The following is a 19,597-nucleotide window of genomic DNA, read 5'->3' as shown; positions in this document are numbered from 1 at the left end:
GATTTTGTCGGTGCAGTAACTGAACCCTGCGTCCAAGACGCAGGGCTCAGTTACACTCTATTCCGGGGCGGGCACAATGGCAGCTCAGTTTTAGCATTTAATGAACCTAGCAAAAAAGCCAAGCAAAAAACAAGTGTGGGATTGCACTTTTTTTGCAATTTCACCGCACTTGGAATTTTTTTCCCGGTTTCTAGTACGCGACATGCTAAAACCAATGATGTTGTTCAAAAGTACAACTCGTCCCGCAAAAAATAAGCCCTCACATGGCCAAATGACGGAAAAAGAAAAAAGTTATGGCTCTGGGAAGGAGGGGAGTGAAAAACGAAAACGCAAAACCGAACAAGGATAAGGTCTTGAAGGGGTTAACACCCATGGATCTTCCCAGGCTATGAATATCACCCCTGCAGCTGTATGTTTTGTCTTTACTGGCTATTGAAATAGGAGGACACCCCCCCCCCCCCCCCCCCAAAAAAAAAAAAATGACGTGGGCTCCCTCTATATTTTATAGCCAGAAAGGCTAGGCAGACAGCTGCAGGCTGATATTCATAGCCTAGAGATTGGATATTGACCAACCCCCCCCCCCCCCTCTCCCCCCCACCGGCTACAAACATCTGCCCCCAGCCGCCCCATAGAAGGCGTATCTGTAAGATGCGCCTATTCCGGCACTTAGCCCCTCTCTTCCCACTGCACTGTAGCGGTGGGATATGGGGCAATAAGGGGTTAATGTCAGCTTTGTAAGGTGACATTAAGTCGACTTAACAGTACTAATTTTATAGTTGGTAAAGGGTTAATAAAACACAAAGTATTTTAATGAAATAAAACACGACAGTTTTGCCATCTTTATTACAATCCAAGCAAAGCCATCGATCTCCTGAAAAAAATAAAAACCAATAAACCAGCAGTGTCCTCCCTGTTCCGATGCAGTCCATTTAATAACGAGCGTCCCACGACGAGTCCGGCTCTGCTACATCTTATGCCTGACATCCAGACATAGCAGAGCTTGTAGATGGCTGCCGGAGATAACTCGCCTACACTGCAGCGTTCTCGCACCAGCTGACCGTGAGAACCAGCCTAGTGCCCAGAGATGGCCCCCGGTCACGTGTACGCCAGTCCTCACGGTAAGCTGTTATCGCTAGAATTGCAGTGGACGCGGACTTCGGCGGTGGGACAGGTAAGGGATTATTTAAATTAGTAGACATGTGTAGTGAGCTGCGTTTACGCAGTTATTGCGCATGTGACTAATCATTAGCTGCGGTTTTACAGCATCTAATGATTATCTATGGTAAATTTACCGTGCTGCGACTGAGCGTCGCCACATGACAAACAGACATGCTGCGTTCTGGAAAGACGCACCGCATGTCCGTTTACGTGGGTCTGCCGCCTGCGTCTTTTAATGCATAGAGGAGGCGGGATTTCATGAAATGCTGTAACATCTGGACGGTGCGGCTGAACGCAGCATCAAACACGCAGCGTTTCCTGACCGTGGAAACACACCCTGATAATGATCTGTTGCTCCTTTGTCAGCATATTGTGGGTTCACAGCAACAGTTTCCAAATGCAAATGCCACACCTGGAGTCAGTTCCAGACCTTTCACATGCTTTATTAATGATGGATTAATGATCAAATAGCCCATGCCTCCCAGTAAAGAGCTTCTGAGATAATTGTCCAATTATTTTTGGTCCCTTGAATAAGAGACAGCTCCATATGAAAGAGCTGTAATTCCTGAACCCTTCATCCAATAAGGATGTGACTTTTCTCAGATAAAGGCCGGAGTCACACTACTGTAGAATGCGGACGCGTGCTAACATCGCATAGCACTCGTACCAGTGTTAATCTATGGGGAAGGTCACGTCACCGTATTTATCCTCAGGCGTATTCTGCGTGCGTGTAAAATCTCAGCATGCTGCAATTGTATATCGTCCAAGGCTTGCCAATGCAAGTGTATGGGTGCGAGAAAAACTCGGACACCACACGGACCATCCATGGTGCTTGAGACATACGCACACGTTTTCCTCATTTCAGCCCATTGAGCTATTTACGGTAATTCAATGGGGAAAATCAGTGAAAAATGTAAAGCCATATGCATGTGATACAGAAGCCGTACGGATATATGGGTGGGAGAAAATCGCATTGCAGACGCATTACACACGGATGACCAGACGGAGAACGCTTGTGCGGCTCTCTGCAAGGAGACTCGGACCGATTTTCCATACGTTTAGTATGACACCGGCCAAAAGCTGAGAGTCAGCACTTTACGCCCAGGTTGATAATCTGGAATGGTAAACGGCTAAAATACAGCGTGTCCATAAAGTCATGGTGCACTTTTGTCCAGTCACTGGAAAACAACAAAAAAACTAGAAATGTGAAATCTGCTCCAAATAAAAGAAAACCTCTCCCAGTTTCATACCTGTTCATTGCAGTTCGATGTGGGCTCCATTTGTGGCCCTACAAACATCCAAACGATGGTGAAGTTCTTGCCACACACGGGTCGGGACGTCTGGTGTAACAGTGAATAACGTCTGTGATTCTCTGTCTTATGTGATTAATGTCGGTGATACAATGTACACATGTTGCTTCACATAACTCCAAAAGTAAGTCTAAGAGCGTCAGATCCGGGGATCGTGGTGGCCATGGCTTGACAGAACCCCTGCTATCCACGGCCGGGGGAATCTTCTATCCAGAAACTCACGAACAATGGTGGCGTAGTGCGGAGGAGCGCCGTCCTGGTGAAAGATGACACCTTCTGGAAATTGTGGCACTGCGTACAATTCCAATATGTGAAGTTACGTGTCTGCCATCACAGAGCGCTCCGCGAAAGAAAATGGACCTATCACCTTATGCATCAGGCCGCACCACGCGTTCACTTTAGGGGTGTTATGTTCGTTCTCAGCGTAGGCATGGAAAATAACACAGCTGGCAGATTGTGGCTGCATGATGTGACAGACCTGGCAGTGTATTAATCACAGCTCAGTTTATCGGGGGTTAATCTGACTGGGGGGCTCAGCAACAGCTTAAATGAGTTTGTGTTGTTTGATTGGTTCTTGTTATCTCTCGTCATGAACAGGTCTGATATGATTGGGCCAGAGAAAGGGCGCCAAAATGTAAACTATAAAAGTGCACCGTGACTTTACGGACACACTGTAGAGACAGCAAAACAGAAAACTTCATAAAGAGTCCAACTGAAGTTATAAATAACTTTTTCACAATACATGAATAAAATCAAGAAATAAAATGACTGATAGAAGTATAAAAAGAAAAAAAACACAGATGAGGTAAATGGTGAAAAGGCCTGAACATAACATGTGAACAGTGTATAAATGACGCATAAATATCGTGATATAGAAAACGGCAATAAATTCTTGTAAGGTCATCAAGGGCAAGAACAGTAGATAAAGAAGCGACAGACGGTGTGCTTCTATATAAAAGTACAATTATGGTACTTCAGGTCGAGAGACAATAAAGTAGACAAAGCTGTGTACATAAATATCCAACATATAATACATTTACATCCTAGGGAAACAAAATTAGATGTCTGGCAGGGTAAATGGGTATGCCATCATCAGACCCTTAGAAGTGTTGATTACTATACAGCATAGTTAGAAAAATATCTGCATCCAACCACATTAATGTAACCGTTACCTTATGAGTCCAGGAGTCCACCACACCCGACGCGCGTTTCGCATTGAAAAGCTTCATCCAGGGGTTGAAGCAACAATGTGTCGCTTCTTTATATTCTGTTCTTGCCCTTAATGATCTTGCAAAAATGTATTGTTGTTATCTATATCACATGATATTTATGCATCATTTACGCTTATTAAACCTGACAGGGCACACCTGTGAAGTGAGAACCATTCCCGGTGACTACCTCTGGAAGCTCATCAAGAGAATGCCAAGAGTGTGCAAAGCAGTCATCAAAGCAAAAGGTGGCTACTGTGAAGAACCTAGAATATAAGACATATTTTCAGTTGTTTCACACTTTTTTGTTAAGTATCTAATTCCACATGTGTTAATTCATAGTTTTGATGCCTTCAGTGTGAATGTACAATTTTCATAGTCAAGAAAATACAGAAAAATCTTTAAATGAGAAGGTGTGTATCCAAACTTTTGGTCTGTACTGTACGTGTGTATAGATCACATTTATACTTCTCTGTACACGTAGATAGCACATAACATTGGCGGCTTCTTCTTGTGCCGCCCCCAGGTGTGTGCTGCAGCGTCTCCTACCGTACGCTCATTTCCAGGGGTCAGTTGTGCGCAGAGGAGGCATCGTGGGGACCCTGAGGAACTGCTGCTTCAGTCACGGTGAGTTATTCTGCTGCCTCTCCTCCAGCTTTCCGCTTCCACTCTTACCTGACATTCACATGGGGATACACTGGAGCGCTACTTCTGGTGCCCCTGCATGGTGCCCCCTTCTCCCTCCATGTAGGGATGCAGGCTTACTCACCACACCAGCATGCCCCTGCTTCCTGGTGTGTCTACACCCACAGTTCTGGCCGTCCTGTCTGCACAGTCAGTACCTGTCCCAAGTGGCCGTCCTGTCTGAACCTGTCCCAAGTGGCCGTCCCGTCTGTACAGTCAGTCTGGTGAAATATGTGTATATATATCTATATGTGTGTAGTGACATATGTCTAGGGTTATATGTGTGACCAGTGATAATGTAACATCTGTCCTGAAGGCAAGTCGCACCTAGGTGTTAATAGGTACTTCCTTTGGACTAGTAGAAATTGTGTCTCCATATCACACCAGGTGGTCTGGCTAAGGCCAAGAAGAAAGGAACACTTGACACCCCCTAGTGCTTGGAGGGGAGATGCTAATTGCGGCCTGAGGTCAGCTATTCTTGGGAACCATCTCACAAGTGTCTCCAAAGGAAAATAATATATATTCATTAGTAGAGCGGCCGTGCCCAATCAAACAGACCGCAATTATGATATTAATCTGGGGGGCCGGTCTAGAAACCTGACCTCAGACCAAAGTTATAAATTTAGGCTGCAGACAGAGAATTGTGTTCACATGATGGGGGCAGCCTGAGAAGCTGGTGTGATCCAATCTACATTCTTCCTACCTTCAGGGAGCAGAAAGCAACTACCAGTTAGATAATTTCTGTAATTTTCTCCTGTTTATTTGGATACTGTTTTCCATAAGTTGTATGTCTTTTTATTATCATATTTTTATACATTTTTCTTATTGTAAGCATTGAACCTTTTGTTATTAAAGTATAAAACTTTAACAAGTTGAACCTTGAATGTTCTAAAAGAATCCATAGCCAAAAGGTGTGTGAGCCTTATGAGTGATAGACATATTTTTATTAGTATTGTTAGTTCCGGGACTCATCGCCCATGTATTCGATGAGTGGTGGCAGTGTGTATGAGCGGGTGTGTGGCCTGGGTCGGTGTGTGATTTATGCTCCCATTACAGCATAGGACAGAGGTTGAATGCTGGACTGGGAGTGGGGAGATAGATTAACCCTTGCAGGCACAACCCCAAGTCACCTGCTGAGAGCAGGCACGTGACGAATAAGTGACACCACGGAGCAGAAATCCGTGACAATTGGTGGCAGCAGTGGGATAGAATTATTTCTATTACAGCATTAGTGTATGGTTTAAGCAATTATTCCCTGTACTAAAGAATTGGTATCCTTGCGAGGAGTGCACCAGTTCTACAAGGTTCAGCTCAGTGCTTACTTAGACATACTTGCAAACAGTTTCCCCTCCCCGTTTTTCTTTTCTATCTTTTATTTGGCAAAGGCTGTTCATCGATATGGCAGCCCAGTACAAGAAGCAGAGCAAGGAAGCTCTGACCGACCTCTGTGAGCAGAGAGGAATAGAGACAGCCGACAGATCCAGGGAGCTGCTAATACGCGCCTTGGTCGAGCAGGACATAGAGCAAAGTGCTGGAACATCTGGGCAAGGAGAGAGCCCACCTCAGAGAAACCCAGCAATGCCAGCTCTTGCACCGGAGATGCCTAATGGAAATGTCAGCTATGCCAGTGCTGAGGAGCCTATGGACTGTACTTTGCAAATGGGCTTACAACGGCTGGGAACAAGTGATCCCAATCTACACATGCAGCTAATTCTACAGTACCGACAGGCTGAGAGAGAGGCTGCAGAACGTCGGGACCGACAAGCTGAGAGAGGCTGCAGAACGCCGGGAGGAGAGAGCTTTCCATCTTCAGATGGCTCCAATAGAGTGGGGTATCAGTCCTCAGATAACCCCCTCCCAGGACATAAATCCAAGGAGACCACATCTGGAAAACTTCCCTGTGATTGAGAAGGATACGGACTTAGATACTTTCCTGCGGGGATTTGAAAAAACCTGCAGGCAGTACCATCTGCCCCGTGAGCAGTGGGCACAGTATCTAACCCCAGGGTTGAGAGGCAAAGCCCTGGAAGTTTTTGCTGACCTCCCACCAGAGCTAGATGCGAACTACGAGGCCATAAAAGAGGCCCTGATCAGGAAATACAACCTGACACCAGAAGTGTATCGGAGAAAGTTCCGGAACCTACAACGTGGATCAACTGACAGCTATGCGGATGTTGTGAGCACCTTGAGGACCACGTTCCACCAATGGATCCGGGGACTTTCTGTTAACAGTTTTGAGGACTTAACGGATCTTATGGTCAAGGATCAATTTTTTGGGGGGCGTGCCCTGGACGGCCATGTGAACGGATGCTGAGGAAAGAGATCCACAAGCATAATTATCCTGAACAGACATTGCTGGCTGCCATAAATCTAGCCTTATCTGGAAGCTGAATCACCCGAGCGTGAAGGAGAGTTGTGGAGACACCCGGAGAGGCTCACAATGACGTGGAGGAGGCAGAGAGATGCGGGGGCAGGAGAGACTGGAGGGCCCCAAGATGGCGCTGAGGCCAGAGCAGAAGCTGAGAAGAATGCTGCCTGTCAGAAGCGCATGGAAGCTGCAGCAAAACTTCAAAGGTTTGCCCGGGTGGTTGGTGGGGAAGAGGCACAAGAGGCTATGGAGGAGAGATCTGAAGGAGAGGAGGAGGAGAAAACTGATGATGGGGCGAGGGGGGCACCGAAGGGGGAAGAAGAAAGTAGCATGGCTGCAGCAGGAGAGGCTGAGAAGGAAGTGGAATTGAGAGGGGAGCCCAATATAAAGGACGTCTTTATCCTCTTGTAGCCAGTCCCTGAATGATTTAACCCTTCAGATGAAGGAGGTGAAAGGGGAAATTATACAGATAAAGGCTGCCATACAGAAAATGGATAAACGCATGGGGGAGGTGAAGGAGAGGATGAGTACTGCGGAGGATCATGTGGTTCAACTACAAAAAGCAGAGAGAAACTTTGCCCAACAGATATCGGAATTGGCGGCAAAAAATGAGGATTTAGAAAACCGATCCAGAAGAAATAACATCATGATAGAGGGTCTGCCAGAAAAAACAGAGGGGAGAAATCCTACTGAGTTTATTGAAAATTGGTTGAGGGAGAAGGTTGGAACCGAGATTCTGACAAGGGTCTTTGCTGTAGAAAGAGCGCACAGAGTTCGGCCGCAGCCCCCTCGCCCTGGAGCCAACCCTCATACCATGCTGGCTAAGATATTAAACTACAGAGACAGAGATATTATTCTCAGGAAGGCCAGAGAAATGGAGGGTCTCACTGTTGACGGACGGAGGATCTCACTGTTGACGGACAGAGGATTGCCACCTACCCGGATTACTCTGCTGTGGTCCAGAAACAGAGAATGCAATTTACTGGCATCAAGAGGCGACTGAGAGAACTGGGGGTGCAATGCTCTGTTTTTTCCTGCGAGGTTGAGAGTGGTTGCCTTTAATAAAGCTCATTTCTTCACGACACCAGAGGACGCTACACAATGGATCGACATCAATGCCAAGAAACTACAAGCGGCGGGAGACTGACTTTCAGCGGAGGCGTGAGCCGTTATTGTTACCAATATGTTTGGGATAAGAGAACTGGGTTGCTATTTGTACCCATTTGATACCTGTGTCTCTTTCACTTTTGGAGGCGTGGAATATGACTTGGCTTAACTATTACAGAAGTTAGAGTTGTGCTGGAAAATTAGGGGTGGGGTGGGGATTGTTAATAGGGTGCACTGCAAACGATGTTTGTTTTGGTTTTTTTTTTACTCTTTACTTCACTGTTTGTTCTGTACTGTTAATAATTAATGTAAAGAGATGTGGTTCTGAGGGTCGCGGGAACCAGTTAGAGGAGGTTACTTTGGTGAGAGTGCTTCAAACAGGCCAAGGAGCCCCACTCTCGATGAGAGGAAAATGCTTTATCTTGGGGGGGGGGGGGGGGTGGAGTTTAAAGGGGGTGGAGAGGGGTTAGACAGCTCAGGTTAAGGAGTAGGATTTTCTTGATGAATGTTCTGTATCATGATGGGGGACGGTATTAAAATACTGAGTTGGAACGTTAGAGGCCTAGCTGACAAAACTAGACGAGCAGCGGTGCTACAATACGCACGAGACCAGAGGGCCTCACTGATATGTCTGCTGGAGACATACTTGGTTCGTGAGAGGGTGGACATCTTACGCAGGCGGTGGTTGCAAAAAAACGTATCACTCCACCTTCTCTACATACTCGAGGGGGGTGTCGGTGTTGGTCCCAACAGGGGTGCGCTATGAAGAGATGAAGGTGTATGCTGATGTGGATGAACAGTAGAATGCTTGGTATATTGATGTGTGTGGTGGCTATGTACATTCCTCCCCCTTATTCGAGTAAAAAACTTAGAGAAGTGTTAGAATTGATTGGACGGGGAGATCCGATGCCGCTTTTAATTAATCGAGACCTCAACAATATATGTGATGATTTCTGGGATAAAAACAAAAATACTTAAAACAGGTCATAAAGCCATGTTACGCCGTTCGGAACATATATTCGAGAGATCGGTATGACTGATTTGTGGAGAGTGCGGCACGTGGGGGAGAGGGGATACTCTTGCTATTGACCGGCTCATGAGGTCCTGGTTATGGGGGACTTTAACTACCCGGATATTAACTGGGAAACAGAAACCTGTGAAACCCATAAAGGCAACAGGTTTCTGCTAATAACCAAGAAAAATTATCTTTCACAATTGGTGCAGAATCCAACCAGAGGAGCAGCACTTTTAGACCTAATACTATCTAATAGACCTGACAGAATAACAAATCTGCAGGTGGTTGGGCATTTAGGAAATAGCGACCACAATATTGTGCAGTTTCACCTGTCTTTCACTAGGGGGACTTGTCAGGGAGTCACAAAAACATTGAACTTTAGGAAGGCAAAGTTTGACCAGCTTAGAGATGCCCTTAATCTGGTAGACTGGGACAATATCCTCAGAAATAAGAATACAGATAATAAATGGGAAATGTTTAAGAACATCCTAAATAGGCAGTGTAAGCGGTTTATACCTTGTGGGAATAAAAGGACTAGAAATGGGAAAAACCCAATGTGGCTAAACAAAGAAGTAAGACAGGCAATTAACAGTAAAAAGAAAGCATTTGCACTACTAAAGCAGGATGGCACCATTGAAGCTCTAAAAAACTATAGGGAGAAAAATACTTTATCTAAAAAACTAATTAAAGCTGCCAAAAAGGAAACAGAGAAGCACATTGCTAAGGAGAGTAAAACTAATCCCAAACTGTTCTTCAACTATATCAATAGTAAAAGAATAAAAACTGAAAATGTAGGCCCCTTAAAAAATAGTGAGGAAAGAATGGTTGTAGATGACGAGGAAAAAGCTAACATATTAAACACCTTCTTCTCCACGGTATTCACGGTGGAAAATGAAATGCTAGGTGAAATCCCAAGAAACAATGAAAACCCTATATTAAGGGTCACCAATCTAACCCAAGAAGAGGTGCGAAACCGGCTAAATAAGATTAAAATAGATAAATCTCCGGGTCCGGATGGCATACACCCACGAGTACTAAGAGAACTAAGTAATGTAATAGATAAACCATTATTTCTTATTTTTAGGGACTCTATAGCGACAGGATCTGTTCCGCAGGATTGGCGCATAGCAAATGTGGTGCCAATATTCAAAAAGGGCTCTAAAAGTGAACCTGGAAATTATAGGCCAGTAAGTCTAACCTCTATTGTTGGTAAAATATTTGAAGGGTTTCTGAGGGATGTTATTCTGGATTATCTCAATGAGAATAACTGTTTAACTCCATATCAGCATGGGTTTATGAGAAATCGCTCCTGTCAAACCAATCTAATCAGTTTTTATGAAGAGGTAAGCTATAGACTGGACCACGGTGAGTCATTGGACGTGGTATATCTCGATTTTTCCAAAGCGTTTGATACCGTGCCGCACAAGAGGTTGGTACACAAAATGAGAATGCTTGGTCTGGGGGAAAATGTGTGTAAATGGGTTAGTAACTGGCTTAGTGATAGAAAGCAGAGGGTGGTTATAAATGGTATAGTCTCTAACTGGGTCGCTGTGACCAGTGGGGTACCGCAGGGGTCGGTATTGGGACCTGTTCTCTTCAACATATTCATTAATGATCTGGTAGAAGGTTTACACAGTAAAATATCGATATTTGCAGATGATACAAAACTATGTAAAGCAGTTAATACAAGAGAAGATAGTATTCTGCTACAGATGGATCTGGATAAGTTGGAAACTTGGGCTGAAAGGTGGCAGATGAGGTTTAACAATGATAAATGTAAGGTTATACACATGGGAAGAAGGAATCAATGTCACCATTACACACTGAATGGGAAACCACTGGGTAAATCTGACAGGGAGAAGGACTTGGGGATCCTAGTTAATGATAAACTTACCTGGAGCAGCCAGTGCCAGGCAGCAGCTGCCAAGGCAAACAGGATCATGGGGTGCATTAAAAGAGGTCTGGATACACATGATGAGAGCATTATACTGCCTCTGTACAAATCCCTAGGCCGCACATGGAGTACTGTGTCCAGTTTTGGGCACCGGTGCTCAGGAAGGATATAATGGAACTAGAGAGAGTACAAAGGAGGGCAACAAAATTAATAAAGGGGATGGGAGAACTACAATAACCAGATAGATTAGCGAAATTAGGATTATTTAGTCTAGAAAAAAGACGACTGAGGGGCGATCTAATAACCATGTATAAGTATATAAGGGGACAATACAAATATCTCGCTGAGGATCTGTTTATACCAAGGAAGGTGACGGGCACAAGGGGGCATTCTTTGCGTCTGGAGGAGAGAAGGTTTTTCCACCAACATAGAAGAGGATTCTTTACTGTTAGGGCAGTGAGAATCTGGAATTGCTTGCCTGAGGAGGTGGTGATGGCGAACTCAGTCGAGGGGTTCAAGAGAGGCCTGGATGTCTTCCTGGAGCAGAACAATATTGTATCATACAATTATTAGGTTCTGTAGAAGGACGTAGATCTGGGGATTTATTATGATGGAATATAGGCTGAACTGGATGGACAAATGTCTTTTTTCGGCCTTACTAACTATGTTACTATGTTATCCAGAATAGATATGGCGCTCGGAAACAATATGTTTGATTCTATGGTGGGAGAGGTGAGATACTTACCACGGGCGATCTCTAATCATAATCCAATAGAGGTGGAGTTATGGCCAATGGGGACACAAGCACGGCATAGGGGAGAGTGGAAATTTCATCTGAATAGTGTGAGTTTGGAGGGCATACAGCGGGAGGTGGAGGAGTTTTTTGAGATTAACGAGGGCAGCTCGGACATACCCACTGTATGGGAGACGATGAAGGCATATTTGAGAGGTTTGCTGTTCAGGGACATCAGTAGATGTAAGCGGCAATCAAAACAGGCGGAGAATGCTGCAAGGGAAAGGTTGAGAATTGCTGAAGATGAGATGGCCACACTGGGTACCCCGAGGCTGGGAAACGGTTAAGAGAAGCCCAGAATAATATGGATAAACTTCTTCTGGAGAGGGCAGGGAGGAAGAGAGAGTTCCAACGACTAGCCTTTTACCAGGAAGGGGAGGTAGTTGGACATAAGCTCTCGCTGGTGGCGTCAGCCCAGAGGGGTACACCATTCGTACATTAACTAGAGCCTGTTAACGGTATAAAAGTGTCGGAGACCTCTGAGATCTTAAGGGTCTTTACGTACTTCTATACAGATCTATACTCCTCTGGTGTGGACCCATCGGGGACTGACAACGTGGCATTTCTAGAAGGTATTGTCCTACCTAGACTGAGTGAGGAGGATAGGGAAAGTTTGGAGGGACCTCTCACAGACGAAGAACTAAGTCGAGCTTTAAGAGCCATGGCAAGAGGTAAGGCCCCAGGAGCAGATGGATTGCCAGCTGAAATTTATAAGGAAATGGAGGAGGTGTTGCTACCCAGATTACGAGTAGTTTTGGAGGAGGCTAGGAATGGAGGGATTCTCCCAGCCTCTATGAGGGAGGCCATAATAGTTGTAATCCCGAAGGAAGATAAAGATTTACGACTGCCTGAATCCTATCGCCCGATTTCTTTGCTGACAACGGATGTTAAACTTCTGGCTGGGGTGTTGGCGGCCCGATTATCAGGTGTTATTTCTGGATTGATTCATCCAGATCAATCTGGCTTTATGCCGGGCAGGTCCACGGCAGTCAATCTTAGAAGGCTTTTTTTGAATTTACAATTGGGGGCTGATCATGGTGGGCATAGAGCTATTGCTTCTTTAGATGCCCATAAGGCATGTGACAGTGTGGAATGGGGATACTTGTGGCAGGTATTGCAATTCTTTGGCTTCGAACTACAATTTGTGTCCTGGGTTCAGCTACTGTACGCGCAACCATCAGCTAGGGTGAGAGTGAATGGGGAGCTTTCTCACACGATAAGGCTACATAGAGGGACGAGACAGGGGTGCCCGCTCTCCCCTCTTTTGTTTGCTTTAGCCGTGGAGCCGCTGGCCGCCAAGATCCGACAGTCCGCTGAGGTCTCTGGGTTTAAATATGGATTGATAGAGGAAAAGATTGCGCTTTATGCGGATGATATACTGCTGTTCTTGAGTGATCCACATGATTCATTGAGTAATGCGATTCGGCTCATTGAGGGATTTGGTGCTTTTGTCGGGGCTTAAAATAAATTGGAATAAGTCAACTCTGTTTATGGTGGATGATGCCGGGGGTGAGTTGGGAGATTCTATGGAGGGGGTAGACTTAAAGTAGCAGATCAATTCAAATATTTGGGGATATAAATCTCTTTGCCGATCACGAATTACTTACTGTATATACTCGAGTATAAGCCAAGATTTTCAGCCCAAATTTCTGGGCTGAAAGGGCCCTTCTCGGCTTATACTCGAGTCACGGTCGGCGGGTGAGGGCGCTGAGGCATACTTACCTAGTCCCGGCGATCCTGGCGCTGTCCCTGCAGTCCCATGGTCTTCGGGTGCTGCAGCTCTTCCCCTGTTCAGCGGTCACATGGTACCGCTCATTAAAGTAATGAATATGGACTCCACTCCCATAGGGGTGAAGCCGCATATTCATTCCTCTAATGAGCGGTGCCAGTGACCGCTGATAGAGGAAGAGGCTGCGGCACCCGGAGACCAGCTGTCCGGGAGAAGGAGCGGGACATCGGGAGCAGGTAAGCATATTCACCTGTCCGCATTCCACACGCCGGGCGCCGCTCCATCTTCCCGGCGTTTCTCCGCACTGACTGTTCAGGTCAGAGGGCGCGATGACGCATATAGTGTGCGCGGCGCCTTCTGCCTGAACAGTCAGTGCGGAGAGACGCCGGGACCGGACGCTGGGAGCTGCAAGCAAGAGAGGTGAGTATGGCATTTTTTTTTTATTACAGCAGCAGCAGCATTATACAGTGGGGCAAAAAAGTATTTAGTCAGTCAGCAATAGTGCAAGTTCCACCACTTAAAAAGATGAGAGGCGTCTGTAATTTACATCATAGGTAGACCTCAACTATGGGAGACAAACTGAGAAAAAAAATTCCAGAAAATCACATTGTCTGTTTTTTTAACATTTTATTTGCATATTATGGTGGAAAATAAGTATTTGGTCAGAAACAAAATTTCATCTCAATACTTTGTAATATATCCTTTGTTGGCAATGACAGAGGTCAAACGTTTTCTGTAAGTCTTCACAAGGTTGCCACACACTGTTGTTGGTATGTTGGCCCATTCCTCCATGCAGATCTCCTCTAGAGCAGTGATGTTTTTGGCTTTTCGCTTGGCAACACGGACTTTCAACTCCCTCCAAAGGTTTTCTATAGGGTTGAGATCTGGAGACTGGCTAGGCCACTCCAGGACCTTGAAATGCTTCTTACGAAGCCACTCCTTCGTTGCCCTGGCGGTGTGCTTTGGATCATTGTCATGTTGAAAGACCCAGCCACGTTTCATCTTCAATGCCCTTTCTGATGGAAGGAGGTTTGCACTCAAAATCTCACGATACATGGCCCCATTCATTCTTTCATGTACCCGGATCAGTCGTCCTGGCCCCTTTGCAGAGAAACAGCCCCAAAGCATGATGTTTCCACCACCATGCTTTACAGTAGGTATGGTGCTTGATGGATGCAACTCAGTATTCTTTTTCCTCCAAACACGACAAGTTGTGTTTCTACCAAACAGTTACAGTTTGGTTTCATCAGACCATAGGACATTCTCCCAAAACTCCTCTGGATCATCCAAATGCTCTCTAGCAAACTTCAGACGGGCCCGGACATGTACTGGCTTAAGCAGTGGGACACGTCTGGCACTGCAGGATCTGAGTCCATGGTGGCGTAGTGTGTTACTTATGGCAGGCCTTGTTACATTGGTCCCAGCTCTCTGCAGTTCATTCACTAGGTCCCCCCGCGTGGTTCTGGGATTTTTGCTCACCGTTCTTGTGATCATTCTGACCCCACGGGGTGGGATTTTGCGTGGAGCCCCAGATCGAGGGAGATTATCAGTGGTCTTGTATGTCTTCCATTTTCTAATTATTGCTCCCACTGTTGATTTTTTCACTCCAAGCTGGTTGGCTATTGCAGATTCAGTCTTCCCAGCCTGGTGCAGGGCTACAATTTTGTTTCTGGTGTCCTTTGACAGCTCTTTGGTCTTCACCATAGTGGAGTTTGGAGTCAGACTGTTTGAGGGTGTGCACAGGTGTCTTTTTATACTGATAACAAGTTTAAACAGGTGCCATTACTACAGGTAATGAGTGGAGGAAAGAGGAGACTCTTAAAGAAGAAGTTACAGGTCTGTGAGAGTCAGAAATCTTGATTGTTTGTTTCTGACCAAATACTTATTTTCCACCATAATATGCAAAAAAAATGTTAAAAAAACAGACAATGTAACATAGTAACATAGTAACATAGTTAGTAAGGCCGAAAAAAGACATTTGTCCATCCAGTTCAGCCTATATTCCATCATAATAAATATCCAGATCTACGTCCTTCTACAGAACCTAATAATTGTATGATACAATATTGTTCTGCTCCAGGAAGACATCCAGGCCTCTCTTGAACCCCTCGACTGAGTTCGCCATCACCACCTCCTCAGGCAAGCAATTCCAGATTCTCACTGCCCTAACAGTAAAGAATCCTCTTCTATGTTGGTGGAAAAACCTTCTCTCCTCCAGACGCAAAGAATGCCCCCTTGTGCCCGTCACCTTCCTTGGTATAAACAGATCCTCAGCGAGATATTTGTATTGTCCCCTTATATACTTATACATGGTTATTAGATCGCCCCTCAGTCGTCTTTTTTCTAGACTAAATAATCCTAATTTCGCTAATCTATCTGGGTATTGTAGTTCTCCCATCCCCTTTATTAATTTTGTTGCCCTCCTTTGTACTCTCTCTAGTTCCATTATATCCTTCCTGAGCACTGGTGCCCAAAACTGGACACAGTACTCCATGTGCGGTCTAACTAGGGATTTGTACAGAGGCAGTATAATGCTCTCATCATGTGTATCCAGACCTCTTTTAATGCACCCCATGATCCTGTTTGCCTTGGCAGCTGCTGCCTGGCACTGGCTGCTCCAGGTAAGTTTATCATTAACTAGGATCCCCAAGTCCTTCTCCCTGTCAGATTTACCCAGTGGTTTCCCGTTCAGTGTGTAATGGTGATATTGATTCCCTCTTCCCATGTGTATAACCTTACATTTATCATTGTTAAACCTCATCTGCCACCTTTCAGCCCAAGTTTCCAACTTATCCAGATCCATCTGTAGCAGAATACTATCTTCTCTTGTATTAACTGCTTTACATAGTTTTGTATCATCTGCAAATATCGATATTTTACTGTGTAAACCTTCTACCAGATCATTAATGAATATGTTGAAGAGAACAGGTCCCAATACTGACCCCTGCGGTACCCCACTGGTCACAGCGACCCAGTTAGAGACTATACCATTTATAACCACCCTCTGCTTTCTATCACTAAGCCAGTTACTAACCCATTTACACACATTTTCCCCCAGACCAAGCATTCTCATTTTGTGTACCAACCTCTTGTGCGGCACGGTATCAAACGCTTTGGAAAAATCGAGATATACCACGTCCAATGACTCACCGTGGTCCAGTCTATAGCTTACCTCTTCATAAAAACTGATTAGATTGGTTTGACAGGAGCGATTTCTCATAAACCCATGCTGATATGGAGTTAAACAGTTATTCTCATTGAGATAATCCAGAATAACATCCCTCAGAAACCCTTCAAATATTTTACCAACAATAGAGGTTAGACTTACTGGCCTATAATTTCCAGGTTCACTTTTAGAGCCCTTTTTGAATATTGGCACCACATTTGCTATGCGCCAGTCCTGCGGAACAGACCCTGTCGCTATAGAGTCACTAAAAATAAGAAATAATGGTTTATCTATTACATTACTTAGTTCTCTTAGTACTCGTGGGTGTATGCCATCCGGACCCGGAGATTTATCTATTTTAATCTTATTTAGCCGGTTTCGCACCTCTTCTTGGGTTAGATTGGTGACCTTTAATATAGGGTTTTCATTGTTTCTTGGGATTTCACCTAGCATTTCATTTTCCACCGTGAATACCGTGGAGAAGAAGGTGTTTAATATGTTAGCTTTTTCCTCGTCGTCTACAACCATTCTTTCCTCACTATTTTTTAAGGGGCCTACATTTTCAGTTTTTATTCTTTTACTATTGATATAGTTGAAGAACAGTTTGGGATTAGTTTTACTCTCCTTAGCAATGTGCTTCTCTGTTTCCTTTTTGGCAGCTTTAATTAGTTTTTTAGATAAAGTATTTTTCTCCCTATAGTTTTTTAGAGCTTCAATGGTGCCATCCTGCTTTAGTAGTGCAAATGCTTTCTTTTTACTGTTAATTGCCTGTCTTACTTCTTTGTTTAGCCACATTGGGTTTTTCCTATTTCTAGTCCTTTTATTCCCACAAGGTATAAACCGCTTACACTGCCTATTTAGGATGTTCTTAAACATTTCCCATTTATTATCTGTATTCTCATTTCTGAGGATATTGTCCCAGTCTACCAGATTAAGGGCATCTCTAAGCTGGTCAAACTTTGCCTTCCTAAAGTTCAATGTTTTTGTGACTCCCTGACAAGTCCCCCTAGTGAAAGACAGGTGAAACTGTACAATATTGTGGTCGCTATTTCCTAGATGCCCGACCACCTGCAGATTTGTTATTCTGTCAGGTCTATTAGATAGTATTAGGTCTAAAAGTGCTGCTCCTCTGGTTGGATTCTGCACCAATTGTGAAAGATAATTTTTCTTGGTTATTAGCAGAAACCTGTTGCCTTTATGGGTTTCACAGGTTTCTGTTTCCCAGTTAATATCCGGGTAGTTAAAGTCCCCCATAACCAGGACCTCATTATGGGTTGCAGCTTCATCTATCTGCTTTCGAAGTAGACTTTCCATGCTTTCTGTTATATTTGGGGGTTTGTAACAGACCCCAATGAGAATTTTGTTACCATTTTTCCCTCCATGAATTTCAACCCATATGGACTCGACATCCTCATTCCCTTCGCTAATATCCTCCCTTAAAGTGGACTTTAGACAAGACTTTACATAGAGACAAACCCCTCCTCCTCTCCGATTTTTACGATCCTTTCTAAACAGACTGTAACCCTGTAAGTTAACTGCCCAGTCATAGCTTTCATCTAACCATGTCTCGGATATTCCCACTATGTCAAAGTTACCTGTAGATATTTCTGCTTCTAGTTCTTCCATCTTGTTTGTCAGGCTTCTGGCGTTTGCGAGCATGCAGTTTAGAGGATTTTGTTTTGTTCCAATCTCCTCACTGTGGATTGTTTTAGAAATGTTCTTACCTCCCTTCTGAGTATGTTTTCCTGGGTCGTCTTTGTTCGAGTCTAATGTTTTTCTTCCCGTCCCCTCTTCTTCTAGTTTAACGCCCTCCTGATGAGTGTAGCGAGTCTTCTGGCGAATGTGTGTTTCCCAGGTTTGTTGAGGTGTAGTCCGTCTCTGGCGAGGAGTCCATCATACCAGTAATTCACACCGTGGTCCAGGAATCCAAATCCTTGTTGTCTGCACCATCGTCTTAGCCAGTTGTTTGCATCAAGGATCCTGTTCCATCTCCTGGTGCCATGCCCGTCTACTGGAAGGATAGAAGAAAAAACTACCTGTGCATCCAGTTCCTTTACTTTCTTCCCCAACTCTTCAAAGTCCTTGCAGATTGTCGGTAGGTCCTTCCTTGCCGTGTCATTGGTGCCAACATGTATCAGAAGAAATGGGTGGACGTCCTTGGAGCTGAAGAGCTTTGGTATCCTATCGGTCACATCCTTGATCATCGCACCTGGAAGGCAGCATACTTCTCTTGCAGTTATGTCCGGTCTGCAGATGGCTGCTTCGGTGCCTCTCAGTAGTGAGTCTCCCACCACCACCACTCTTCGTTGCTTCTTGGCTGTACTTTTTGCTGTCACTTGTTGCTGTGTGCCCTTTTCTTTTTTGAAAATGTGATTTTCTGGATTTTTTTTCTCAGTTTGTCTCCCATAGTTGAGGTCTACCTATGATGTAAATTACAGACGCCTCTCATCTTTTTAAGTGGTGGAACTTGCACTATTGCTGACTGACTAAATACTTTTTTGCCCCACTGTATATACCGGTAGCACAGCTTCAAATGGCAGGAAACTGACAAACAGATGTGGACATAGACTAGTAGTTTAAGCTGAAAGGAATGGTTGAGGTTTTTCTGCCAAAATGGTGGCATTGCACATACATTGCTTTTTTTTTTTTTAAATAGAGGATTTCATAACAAAATCTGAAACATGACAATCCTGGAAATAAAATGGAAAAAAAGTGTGTTTGTGCTTCATAGTTGGAAGTGTCAATCACAGCTATTCCTGACTTCACTTCTTTTCCACATGTAAGATGCGTCCTCCTCTTCTCCAACTCCTCCTGCACTTGTCTTATCTGCTCTGCAGCGTCTCCCCCTCGTCCCATATTTCAGGGTACAGACGTACTGGGCCACAAGTGTTTCTGTGCACTCTGACTATGTGGAACATTAACCTTTTTTCAGGTTGATGATGCGTTACACAGCAGCTCTTGTGGAAAAACACTTAGAGATTCATAAACAAGCAGTATTTTAACCCCTTAATGACCGCCAATACGTCTTTTAACTGACCTGAGATATAAGAGAATAGCCTCCCCATACAGATGACAATCCAGCAGCTGTCGGCTGTCCACTAGAGCTGACAAATTTCTGCATCAGCCACGATCAGTGTTTGCACCGTCCAAATCTGTTTAACCCCT

General features: G+C 44.7%; 1 protein-coding gene across 1 annotated transcript in view; it reads left to right on the top strand.

Moving 5' to 3' along the window:
• The window catches only part of HGH1 (HGH1 homolog), an 83,692-nt gene that overhangs the window by 36,399 nt on the left and 27,696 nt on the right, over nt 1-19,597 (top strand). The window contains exon 3 of the mRNA XM_069732107.1: nt 4,203-4,303. Within this exon, the coding sequence (XP_069588208.1) occupies nt 4,203-4,303 (101 nt within the window). The remainder of the gene's footprint in view (nt 1-4,202; nt 4,304-19,597) is intronic.

Source organism: Ranitomeya imitator, chromosome 6, assembly GCF_032444005.1.
Source record: "Ranitomeya imitator isolate aRanImi1 chromosome 6, aRanImi1.pri, whole genome shotgun sequence".
Classification (NCBI taxonomy): domain Eukaryota; kingdom Metazoa; phylum Chordata; class Amphibia; order Anura; family Dendrobatidae; genus Ranitomeya; species Ranitomeya imitator.
The sequence above is the reverse complement of the archived record's forward strand: the minus strand, read 5'-3'. Positions and strand labels throughout refer to the sequence as shown.